General features: G+C 45.8%; 1 protein-coding gene across 3 annotated transcripts in view; it reads left to right on the forward strand.

Annotated features, from left to right (window-relative positions):
- The first annotated feature begins 2,022 nt into the window (after positions 1-2,022).
- The window catches only part of PTDSS2 (phosphatidylserine synthase 2), a 149,024-nt gene continuing 137,911 nt past the window's right edge, over positions 2,023-13,135 (forward strand). For 2 of the 3 annotated variants that reach the window (XM_068261000.1, XM_068261001.1), the window contains exon 1: positions 2,023-2,357. In XM_068261000.1, coding sequence (XP_068117101.1) covers positions 2,192-2,357 — 166 coding nt within the window. In that variant the 5' untranslated portion in view covers positions 2,023-2,191. The remainder of the gene's footprint in view (positions 2,358-13,135) is intronic. The other variant, XM_068261002.1, reaches the window with a different exon arrangement.

Below are 13,135 nucleotides of genomic sequence, written 5' to 3' on the forward strand. Positions count from 1 at the left end.
CTGCTGTCAGATTGAGTGTATTTTGGGGAACTGCTGCCAGGTTAGAGGTGTCTACCATATTAAGGGGGCATTCTGCCTATTTATGTGAAATGCTGTCTATTTATGTGCCTCATGACTGCTGAATTTGTCTTGTTGGGGACCTCATGGTTACTGAATTTGTCTTGTTGGGGGCCTCAAGATCGCTAAATTTGCCTTGTTGGGGGGCCTCATGATTGCTGAATTTGTCTTTTTGGGGGCCTCATGATTGCTAAATTTGTCTTGTTGGGGGCCTCATGATTGCTGAGTTGGTCATGTTGGGGGCCTCATATTTGCTCATGATTGCTGAATTTGTCTTGGAACATGCTGGAAGGTACATACTGAGGGAGGGTGGGTGAGCGTGAGCCTGCTAACCTCCATGAACATTTGGCTCTACCCATAAACACGCCCACGTTTATTATGTGGCCACGCCCCTTTTTGGCGCGGCGCAGCCTTCACCTTAGGGGGCGCATTGATAGTCTTTGTCCCCGGGTGCTGAAAGCCCTAGCTACGCCTCTGCGTGCATGCCCAGTCACAATATGCTTGTCCACAGCTGGGAGTACCGCAGGAGATGAAAATGGGCCCTGTGCAGGAATGGTGCACTTGACGAGGATCTGGGAAGCCTCTGGACCAGCCAGAGGGTTCCAACTATTGCCAACAAAAGCAATGGAAGATTGATGTCTTTATAATATCACATCACTCATAAGAAGATGCTGAAAAGTCCCAGCACCAAACCAAGCCAACAAAAGCAACAGAGGATGATGTCCTTATAATATCATATAGTATACAGTTCAATGAAGTGAAGCATGCTTCACTATAACCTCTGATGCTTATGTTTTGCGGTACTGCACTGTCCCGTTACTATAATGCAATGTTAAATAGGTGGTGCATTGCAGTGCAGTAACCCGTGTTATGAAGCAGCATTGCACCGCACCACAGTATGTTTACCTCCTCCAGCAATGTGTTGTGTCTCTTCTGACCTTCAAGCGCACTATGCTTCCATGTCTCCTCCCAATCATGTGACATGACTCAGGAGTCAAAGGTATGCAGCACAAAGCATGTGGCGGTCAGGAAACTCGAAGCAGCACTAGAGCAGTTAATATTAAACTGCTCTACTGCACTACTCTGTGAAAGAGGAAGGAGTCCCTCATGGTCGCTATAGTTACACCACTTAGTTTGAGGCTGTTCAATAAATGTTAAAGGAAACCTGTAATGTATTTAAAAAAAAAAGTTTCACTTACCTGGGACTTCAATTCCCCCCCTCTGCAGCTACCCTGTGCCCGCATCACCCTGGAACAATCCTCCGGTTCCCCAACACGGTTCACTTTTGGCAACTGAGCCTGTTGCCAGCGGTACTCATTTGTGCTTCCGTCGCCGGGAACATCCTGTGTAGGCACAGTACGAGGTTTTCTCGCAATGCGCCTGCGCAGGACGCGCCCGCCGACTGCCGCGCGAATGTGCACAGCCAGAGCGACATCGACTTGCAAGTTGGCAAAATTGAGCCGTGGCAGGAGGATCATTTCAGTTTCAGGGCAGCTGCAGGGGGCTGGCAGAAGCCCCAGGCAAGTGAACTTTTTTTTAAACACATTACAGGTTTCCTTTAAATCTTATAGAATTTGGTCTGTGACTTCGACTACGTTTTAAAAAAACTTTGCCTGATTGAGTTTCACACCCCTGGCTTCCTTCTACTGAGGTATCTTAATTTTTTAGTTTTAGAAAGTCCAAAATCATTTGGTTTAATTGAACTCTCCTCCCTTGCCTCATAATTGGCATCTGAATTTGTAGGTACCTCATAATGCAAGCTGCCTGTTCATTTCAATGCGCGCGTTCTATTCTCACAGAACAATAACGGCAGGCATAATTGTGTTGCTGTACAACTGGGCAACCGTATGAGCTTCAGCACCGCGGACAGCGCATGCGTCTGGTCTCCGGCGCGCCTGGCGTGATCCCCAGTCTCCTCCCCATGGCAACGGCTGAGCGGCTTCGACCAGCCGGCTGTCAGAGCGGCTGATGTCACCGGATCACGTGGAAATCCGAACCCACGTGGTCGGGTGGAAGCGTGTGCCTAGCGCTCCGCCTCCTCTACCCTGGTCACAGTGGTGGCGGCGGCAGCAGCGGTGGGGAGGACGGGGTTGCACATGACAGCGGCCGGAGCAGTGCTGAACCATGCTGCGCAATGAGGGCAGAAAGGGGGCGAGGAAGTCCTCCTTGGACGGACAGAGCTGGGAGGAAGTGGAGATTCGTGGCAGGCTGGCCGCCAATAAGCCTCTGCACAGAGGGGAGAGCTCCTGGAGGAGCACCGAGTCTGAAGTCTATGATGATGGCACCAACACTTTCTTCTGGTGAGCCCCTTGAGACCAGCATGTCCCCAGTCTAGCTTGTGCTCTAGTCACTGCTCTGCTGCCTTCCCTAGAGCTGCTCCTCCGCACATCCTGCACTTGTAGGGGTAGATTGGCCTTAGCAGGAGCACAATGTACATGGCAACAAATACATTTTTTTTATAACCTGCTGTTGAGAAGCTAAACTGGTTACCAGGAGTTAAAGTGAACCTGATGTTAAAAAAAGAGCCCCTAGAGGGTATTTACTTGGGTAGGGGGAAGCCTCTGTATCCTAAAGAGGCTTCCCTCGTTCTGCCTTTCAGCCCTGTTCCAGTGGTAGGATCCCCAAAAAGCCCGGCGTCAAGGGCTTGTTGGCACTCCGCGCAGGCGCCCTAACAGCTTTCCGCTTGGCTCTGATGGAAATGGCTGAGCCCAATCGGGTCTGCGCTACGGTGCACGCATGAGCCGCATGCGTAGTAGAATGGAGCCGATCAGGCTCGGCTATTTCCACTGGAGCCTAAGGGGAAAGCTGCTAGTATGCCTGAGGAGGTAGGCCTCTATTGTTACTGCTATTTTTCGTGGGTGCCATCACTAGAACTGACTGGCTTAGGAGGAGGGGGGAAGCCTAAGGGTAGGAACACAATAGGCAGATTCGAATATGCGTTTCCTGCTATGTGCTATGGAAAACGCATATATACGATTCTGCCTAGTGTGTTCCTACCCTCAGTAGGATCCCGAGGTAAGTATTCGTTTTTATAATTAATTTAAATCACAGATTAAAACTCTAGTTTTGGTATGGTACCACTGCATTGTAACATTGTAGTTAGTGCACCAGATTTGGGGGAATCCACATGACCTACAGTAATGTAATAGTAAAGTGTAGTACCCAGAAGAAACCTGAGCGCTTGGTTGACATGCCAACTGCATGCAGTTAGTGTTTTGGTTTGGAAACCTGGTTGTCTAGTGCTGCAAGGTGAGAGATCTAGTCACTCTTCTCTATGGAAAGATGTGCTTAGGTATTTAGTGGTTGCTGTATGCTGCAGTTCAAAAATACTCATGTAATTTCACATTTATGATAGAGCAGTTTCTTCAAAAAGGCCATTTCTGACTTTAATATATATATGGATGTTGTAGTTTTAGTGCGTGTTCTTTTGGACTAGGTTGTTGCAAATGTTTACACTCTAAAGGTGCGTACACATGCACTACCAGCGGCAACGACTGGTCCTTCAGACCCTCCCGCTGGGCGGACGTTCAACCGACAGTAGTGCGTGTACGCGCTGACGGCGGACTGATAGGGCTGTTTCTGAACGATCCACTGAGCTAAAAGTCCGCCCAGTGGGAGGGTCTGACGGACCCGTCGTTGCCGCTGGTAGTGCGTGTGTACGCACCTTTAATAAACATACTATAATTAAAAGTACCGAGGGGATGAGATGATCTGCCCAGTTGGACTGGATTTGTAATTTTTGTGATCTCTCTACAGATATATTGATAACGTTACTGGGGAGGAGACATACATGTGATAAAAGCCCTAGGCTGATAGTATGTTTTCCTGTGATAAGCCAGTAAAAGTGGTGACTATGCAGGGCTCACCACTTCAGAGAAACTGTGGTAGGGAGTGGTTTTACTGATAGGGTTACACACAATTGTAAAAGCCTTGAGGGCAAGTTGGGTTACACTGGTTGGGTCCTAGTGGTTCTGAGTCACCATGAGCTAGCTGGGTACTCAGTGGTCTTGTTAACATGGCTATACTTCTGTATATTCGGCGGCTCATTGACCATCCGATTTGATAAATTGGATGAAAATCAGTGCCACCATCGGATTAAAACTGGTCGCATGTATCTATCAGCCATGCTGGAAAATCTCGGACTGACCTACTTGATTGGGTGCCCGGCGGTAACAGTATGCAATAATCATGAACGCAACAGAAACCCCCAGTTGCTGTCACCCGTAATGTATATGTACCCCCGACCCTGGTGCCCCTGCATTAACACTTTACCTGACCGGTGTCCCCTGCGGTGTCCAGACTTCTGCCAATGCATTGCATGTCACACACACTCCTCATGTAGTACGATGGCAACCATGTGGGGTGCAACCGCGGAAGTCTGGACACAGCAGGGGTCACCGGTCGGGCAAAGTATTAATGCAGGGGCACTGGGGGGAGGGGAGGCAGCGTCACAAGGCCGATTGCTGATGTCAATAAGGAATTGTCATGCGGTTTATGGCGGCCAACAGATATCTCTGTTCAGAGACAGGTCTGTAATATTGGTCGATCAGCTGTCAAAATCGCTAGATGTATGGGTACATTTACGTAAAGCAGACGAGAGTAGAGATAAGCTTGCATTGCAACTTCTGACAGCAGAACATCAGCTACTGGTCTTGACTCACTTAGTTTCAAGTTACTGCAAAGTTGGAATTGAGGTTGGAATTGAGGGGATAGTATTGTATTGTATTGTTTGATTGAATACTGACATAAAGTTTACTAGACTGCTGCTGTTCGTTTTTGTTTTTTTCTTTTTGTTTTGTTTTTTTCTTCCATGCATTAAAAAGCAGCATCTTTTTCCAGCATGTAACGTTTAAAAAGCTGAGGGTGTGGGAAAAAGACAGCCCCCCTCCCCAGTTATTTCAGTGTAAATATACAAGGTGGTTAGCCACCCAAACAGTAAGAAAAGAGAACGCTCCTAAAATGACAAATATTTAAATGTATACTTTTTGTGGCTTTCTGCTCACGGGAATATACAATGTGGCAGTTGTTCGTATTGTGAGGTTTTGAATATTTGCATAGAGGCGCTGGGAAACCATGTAGAGATAGTTAAGAATGGCAAGTTATTCACAGGCTGTTTATTGCAGACTGTAGACCATGCATTTTCAGGATTTTCTGTGAGACTATAAATCTCATCATGTAGGCTGTATATTGTATTTGCACTGTGTCCTGGATTGGAATTTATTGCTACTTCTATGGTTTGTGTGCTTTTGGGTGGGCCTGGGAACTTGGTGATCTTACCTCAGAATCAGCAGTTTGAGTCAGTCTAATGGTAAATCTGAAACCTTGCTTTTGGGTTGATTGACACTTTAAGCCTGGAACCCTTGCCGTGGTTAATAGGATCATTGTCCTAAAACAAACCTAGGACTCCATTATCTGTAGCTGAAAAAGCTGAATCGAATTGACGTGAACAAGCTGCATGTGACTGCCTGTATTCTAGAGCGGCGTCCTTTGGGACAGTAAGCAGAGCATGACTTTTGTATGACCATAAATGTAATTAGTATCCCAGCATATTTACTGCAGATGAACTGGAAATGTAGGCTACAATAACATGTGGATCACAGTATGATTTACAGTTGCTAATAATATGGGTTACATAAACCTGTGTGTATCACTACTGTAATAGGAACGATTATAAAGGGCATTATGTATGTTAACTAATTACATGTAAGGTTCCTTTACCACTATTGAATAAAATAGCTCAACATAATGATTTACAGTTGATATTTAGGAGGTTTTATATGTTTTGGGGGTCATTTGCATGTTTGCGCCAAATAAAATATGCCCAGATCTTCAGTGGTGGTTGAGACAATCAGGACACAGGAGAAGGGAGGAGTACCCAGCTCAAAATAGCCTCTAATCTAAAGCCATGTATCACACACCAGAAAAACGGATCGCCCAGTTATTGTGGCCCCCCCCCCCGAAAAAAAAGGTGAGTGTACTTAATAGCAAAACGCCAGAGGGAGGACTCCAAGGGAGCTTAAAGTGAACCCGAAGTGAAAATAAACTTTAAAGTAAACCCCCAGTTATTAAGAACTCTGGTATCCATCAGTCTCAACTAATTGCCATGCCTGTGGGGGTAAATGTGGGGGGAACTTTCATTATTTTCAGGGCTGGGGGCAGCAGAAGCAAGTTACCAAACATCCAGACGCAGACTTCTACACTTCCTGCAGTGTACAGGAGAGCGTTGGGAAGTGTAGAAGGCGGCACCCAGAAGTTTGGTAAGTTACTTCTGGTTGAACTTTATGGACGTATGTCTTTTTTCAACCCAAATAACTATGTAACTTCTGCTGCCCACAGCTCTGCACAGGAGGGAGGTTAGTGTTATTTAGCACCAGTTGCTTGACTTCTCAACACGTCATATGACGCAACCAGGGCTGTGCATGCGCAATATCTCGCCACAAGGCTCAGATGGCCAGCTTTCAGAGGGGCACAACAGCGGACCAAGAAGAGAATTCAAAGAGTGAGCTTTGTTTCCTCAGAGGAAGGAGGAGACTCAAACTATCTGAACTGACTTGTAAGGCGTTGTGAATATTATTTAGTGAAGAAATAAATAGAACTTGAAGTCTCACACCATTTAATTGTCTGTTTCTTCCACCTTTTTACATGACAGTTTGGTAATGTAAAATATACAGGGTAGGCTCAGCCTCCCTGAGGTCTGTGGTTTGAACCTCTTGTTGTGGTTGATCTTTGGCTCAGAAACCAATCACACAGTGTGTTCTCCTCCAACGCTTCCTAATTTGTCTCCAGAGATGTAGTACAGTCATTGCGCAGCTGTTCTCATGAGTTTTATTAAAGTATATTCACAGAGATTACACCATACAGCTTTTAATATGGCTGGGCTAAAAGTCAGTAGTGTTATCATATGAAATTGTTTTATTTAGCTTTCATGATTTAGTCTCTGAAAAGGGATGCTTACAGGTCTTAAAGTGTGCCTGAACTAATGTGCCATGATAACAGAAACATAAGTACAAATAGTATCAATCGTAGAACTAGCTTTTTGTGTTTTTTTCCACTCGTTGCAATGATTAAAGCACACCCAAACTGACAAAGATGACTTTCATTTACCTGGGGCATCTTCCAGCCCTTCCTCCAATAACCCCCACCTAGTAGTATTGCAGGCTCCTCTGTGTCTTCGGGTTTTCTGAGGGGGGGCAACAACACAAGGGAGGAAATCTTGAAGACACAGAAGCACCTGAAATACAATGGGGGGGAGGAAGTCCCCAGGTAAGTAGAAGTCATCTTTTACAGTTCAGGTGAGCTCTAGCGAAATCAGTGTTTCTTATGCTGGGGATACATGGGGTACGTTTCTGTACCGTGTATCGACCAGCCGATAATATTCAGCTGGCCCGATCAAGCCGCTCGACTCCCGCCCGCTCGATCCCCGCCGGCGGTCAATGGCAGGGAATCGAGTGCTAAGGAAGCGCCGACGGGGACGAGCGGCAATCGATCCGCGCGGACGAGCGGGGACGCAGCTGGGGTCGATCCAGCGGCTAATCGGCCGCCGGATCGACCCGTGTATTCCCAGCATTCTATGCAAATGAGGCAGCTGAATTGCAGTGCATCTCTCCTGAAGAGTGAATGCAAGACAAAACCCTTTTATCTGGCTTATTCTGATAACAGGATAGTGCTGGACTTTTCATAACTTCTCTTTTTGCTAGTACAGAATGCACAAGATTTTTATAATCCCCTGGAAACCATACTATTTTAATTGGTAACAAAAATGTCTTCAAGCACTGAAGTGCAAGACATATTGGCAAGGTTTTTTCTTTTTTTTTTATGTTGCGGTTTGAGTAGATTTTAATGCTAGAATGTGACCACGGTCATTGACTTCATATATCATATATACTTCATATATGGGGACACAAAGATCTATCACAAAGCCCAGTGAATAACCGTGAATGATTTTCTTTTCGGTGTCTGGAACACTGGATTAAACAAATCAGTTAAGTAAATATTAAAATAGGCTTTTGCTAGTATAATTGAGTTAAACACAATGCAAGACCCTGTAAGGGCTAGTTTACACTTGGCACCGCTAGCCCGCGATCGTGTTCGGCTGGCGATTTTAACAGAAAGTCTTGTGATTCTTGCGCGCTTTGCGCTTGTGATTCCCGTTCAATAGAACGAGAATCACAGCACAATCGCCCCCAAAATGCTGCATGCAGTGTGTTTGCGATTAATCGAAATCGCAACCTCTGCAGTGTGAATGTATCCATAGGGATACATTGTAGCAGCGCTTTGCTGATCACCAAAGCGCAGAAGAATCGCCCCAATGTGAACCAGCCCAAAGGTAAAGATTATAAGCTTTCCGTTGTGTCCTGGGGAGGTGGTTTGTGGAGAGATGTCTATCTTCTGTAGGAATAATGCGCAATGTGTAGCTATTTCACTAGCTAAGCTCTAAGGGCTGAAGCTCGCTAAAATAGCAAATTGCTCTCAAACCTGCTTTTTAAGAATGGAATTGGCACTTAAAGCAGCAGGGACTGCCATACTATCCCAGGAATAAAATCACACATGTAAGTAGATACTGGTAACTACTTGGTCTACTTGCATAACAGATGTGTTGTACTGTCTACTTTTTTTTTTTTTATTTCAGTGAATTTTGTATAGTAAGTCCCTCTGAAGCCAATCCTGATGTCAGTTCCACCTTTAGGACCAATTCAACAAGAATATTGGAATTGGCTAAACTGAATTCATATATTATTAAACTTGAGCTGTTGCATCCGATTTGGTCCTGTTCCAAGTTACATAAGTTTGCATAGAATGATTATAACATAATTGAGTCTCCTCCAGGCACTGCAGTTTACTCCCATATCCCAAAAATTTTGCTGGTAGGTTAAAGGGAACCTAGGGGGAGAGAATTATGGAGGCTACCATCTTTATTCCTTATAAAAAATGCAAGTTGCCTGGCTCTCATGCTGAGTGTTTGGCTTAGTTGTTTTTGAATTATAGACATGCAACAAACTTGCAGCCAGTGGAGGAAATTCATCTGACCTGCCTGCTCATTCTGAGTCAGTGACTTTACTATTGGAGGTGGGTAACCAGCACAGAAGTCAGGCTACTGGCATTGTTTATTGGAGAATGAAGTCAGCCTCCAAAGTCCTCTCTCTTCAGGTTGCCTTTATTAGGCTTCCTCCAAGAAGCTGACCTTGCATTACAGTAGAGGTACCGACTCCAGGTACCCAAAATTACCCTGACTCCTAGTCCACAGCCCTTGCATGTCTATGGAGTGGGTACAAATATTGTCTGACTCTTCAGTTTATGAAGCCACCGACTTCCAACTCCAGGTAGACAAAAATTGCTCCGACTCCTCGACTCCAACTCCGCAGCCCTGAGTTTAATTTTATCTGAAAGTCTGAGTAGTCACTAAACTCTTAGTGGAAGGCAGGGCAGGAGTGGTGGGGTATCCATAGCCACATAGTATTGCAGTGATGAAGCACTTGTGATTTAATCGATGCTCGAAGGCTTTCTGCTGAAATTTTATTGAAATTGTGATTGCCATGTGGTGTAAGAATCACTCAAATATCAATTATATAGAGATTAATTGGCTTTGCATATCAGGCTATTATTGACCTGTTTATGGTCAGCTTAAAGAGACTCTGAAGTCTCTAAAAAAAAAATCTTTTTATGTCATACATTTATTTAATACTTTATCCCTAACTAAACCGCCGCTGTAAACTATCTAAATCCCCCTAACTACCCCCGCAAAATCCACAACTTTCTTGGTCGTGGATTTTGCTGCCCTGTGCGCTTGCATGTGAGGCAGGGCTATGAGCTGCAGCCCTGCCTCACACGCGTCTGTCAGCGGCGGATCTCCGCCTCTCCCCGCCCCTCTCAGCGAAGGAAGACTGAGAGGGGCGGGGGAGAGGCGGAGATCCGCCGCTGACAAACGCGTGTGAGGCAGGGCTGCAGCTCATAGCTCTGCCTCACACGGAAGCGCTCCCCGTAGTGTGTCCCGGGGAGTTTGGGGGGATTTATATAGTTTACAGCAGCGGGGATGCGGTGGTTTAGTTAGGGATAAAGTATTAAACATATTTATGACATAAAAAGAAGTGTTTTTTTAGACTTCAGAGTCTCTTTAATTACCTGCAGATCTCCTTGGCTGCAAATGAGCTTTGAATCTTACAGGAGAAAAATTAATTCAGACCATAAGTGGCTTTGGTTTGTAGACTAGCAATCTATGAAAACTGTAGGTACATGTTATCTGATGGGGAGTTCAGCTCCATAAAATAAACTGTGTAGAGTATGCTCTCATACTACGTGGAAGGTGATAAAATTGATCTGTGATCTTTCATTAATCTTTCAAGTGTGTACTTGGCATTACCTACAAATCTCTCCACAATCTCTTTACCCTATGCATCTCCTCACCTTCCAGATACCAACCGCAATCTCTGATCTGCTCATGAGCTTCTTTTGTCCTCTAGTACTACCTCCTCGCATTCTCGTATACAAGACTCACATACCTCACCTCTTGAATGCCCTTCCACAGCACATCTATCACTCTCCAACCTTTGATATCTTTAAACGTTCCCTCAAAACTCACTTTTTCCGACAAGCATATGCTATAACTTAGGCCATTCCCCTCGACCTCTCAAGTTTTACTCCTTACTAGATAACCTAAACACACACTGCCTGTATGTATATGTTACGGCCAGAACCCGAAGTCTGGCCACTTCGGGTTCCAGACCGTCAAAACACGAAGTGGCCATGCACCTGCGGCCAATGTTAGAAATAAACAGGATTCCCAGATCCCAGCGGCGAATCTTTATCCCCCCCCCCCGGCTGCAATGTAACAGTTTAAGCCGCCGCTTCAGCTCTGTCTCCTCTCCTCCCCCTGCCTCTCTCCTAAACGCGTGTCCCCCAAGGTCGTTCGTATCGGCAGGAAATCCTGCCGTTTGTTCCTGCGGAGCGGGTGCTGGCAGAAGTAATGTCTGCAGCCTCCCCACTCTGCTTCCTGGCGCTACGAACGGTCCAGGGGGACATGCATGCTCCCCGGCTGCCGCAGGGGTAGGAGGGGAGGCAGAGCCGAAGCGGCGGTTTAATCTGTTACATTGCCGTGGGGGGGGGATTCATTAATTTAACGCCCCTGGGAATCCTGTTCACTTCTAACCCTGGCCGCAGGGTCACGATCATTTCGCGTTTTTGATCGGCCAGAACCCGAAGTGGCCAGACTTTGGGTTCTGGCCGTAACATACACCATACTACTTCACCTCTTTTCTTTCCAACCCCCCCCCCCCTCCCCCCTAATTCCTTTAGATCAGGGGTGCCCAGTAGGTCGATCGCGATCTACCGGTAGATCGCGACCGCCTATTTAGTAGATCGCGGCCATGTTAAATTTTGCGGCCGGCAGCTATCAGATTCTGCTGCCAGCCGCTGGCCGATCAGAAGAGGCGGAGAGGAGAGAGGCAGTACAGCGGGAGAGGACGCCGCAACGTCATAGTTGGGAGCGGCGCTGGGTACAATGCATCAACGCACGCTGCCCGCCGCGCACGCCGGGGTGTTCTTTCAGCCGCACATCTGCACTCTAGCCAGCGCAGCCGCAGGAGGGGAGACCAGGAGGAGCCCCAGACACCGCCGCTGGAACTGGAGGGAGGTAAGTGGCACCTACACCTAACTAAACCTAACTACATTATACCTGGCTAACTATACTGAAGGCCCCTACACCTAACTACACTATACCTGGCTAACTATACTGAAGGCCCCTACACCTAACTACACTATACCTGGCTAACTATACTGAAGGCCCCTACACCTAACTATACTATACCTGGCTACCTATACTGAAGGCCGATATACCTAGCTATCTATACTTCAGGCACCTATACCTATCTACCTATACGTAGGTACTTAAATGCTGGTAGATCTCCTGTATTCTGCAAATTTTAAAGTAGCTCGCGAGCCGAAAGTGTGGGCACCCCTGCTTTAGATTGTAAGCTCAAAAGGGCAGGGCTCTCTCACCCCTTTGTGTCTTGGAATTTATTCATTTCATAGCTTGCACTCATACATTGTACATTGTATTCATCATGCTACATCTGTCATTGTAGTCACCAGTTCTGTATTTTGTACCAGTGTCCATATCTGATGTATATCATTGTCTGTATCATTATGTACCCCTTGTTGTTTTCCTACTTTGTACAGTGCCATGGAATATGTTGGAGCTTTATAAATCAATAATAATTAGCATCTCGTTGACCATTTCTAGCGAGGAGGGGAGGCATGTTCAGTATCAGTACTTGTCATACTGCAGCATTTCACAAGTGGATTTTTTTCCTTTATTCTGAACTACAACATTTTGTTTACAGAAGTCAAATTGTTTTCCAGCGACCCTTTCATGAAATCCAGTCTGAATAAAATTTGGGACTGCTTTGTAGGTTTTTTAGTATCTTGATAGACTTCAAAAACTCAAGGTCTGAATTGTTGCTATTTCTGGCTGTGAGGTTCCATTAGCAACAAAGTGTGTGTTGTTTTCTTGATCTGAGAATCTCAGGACTTGGAAGCTGTAATAAGTGTGAACATGGCTGAGTTCTCTTCCCAAAAGATGTCCCACTCTGCATAATTATAGCTGTTCTGTATTGACACAAATGCCTTTCCAAGTTTAGAAAACTACAAATCTTGGAAGTCTGCATTATTGTGCTCTCTGGAGACTTTAAGCTAACCAGTTTTCATAAGAGCTCCAGGCTTTCCACATTGGGTTTCCATCCTGCAGGGCTGATACTTTCTGTGCCTTCTAATTGTATTTTGTTTGTAAATGAAATCCAGCTTGCCACTTTGCAGATCCTCGCAGAGAAAGTGGCACTCCTGAGAACTGTTGTGCATCTCTTTCTGTAATAGAGAATGATAGCAGATATTCCAGCACACCAGACATCAAGTGGAACAAACAAATGTCCCACTGTGAAGACTCCCCCTTATTTCCTGTCTCGGGGTCACCTTTGCATCCTGTAAGTGCAAATTGAATTTCACATTAAGAATTGTGACTGGCAGGGCTGTGGAGTCGAAGAGTCGGAGCAATTTTTGGTACCTGGTGTCAGTGGTTTCATAAACTGAG

Source organism: Hyperolius riggenbachi, chromosome 11 (assembly GCF_040937935.1).
Source record: "Hyperolius riggenbachi isolate aHypRig1 chromosome 11, aHypRig1.pri, whole genome shotgun sequence".
In the NCBI taxonomy this organism is placed as follows: domain Eukaryota; kingdom Metazoa; phylum Chordata; class Amphibia; order Anura; family Hyperoliidae; genus Hyperolius; species Hyperolius riggenbachi.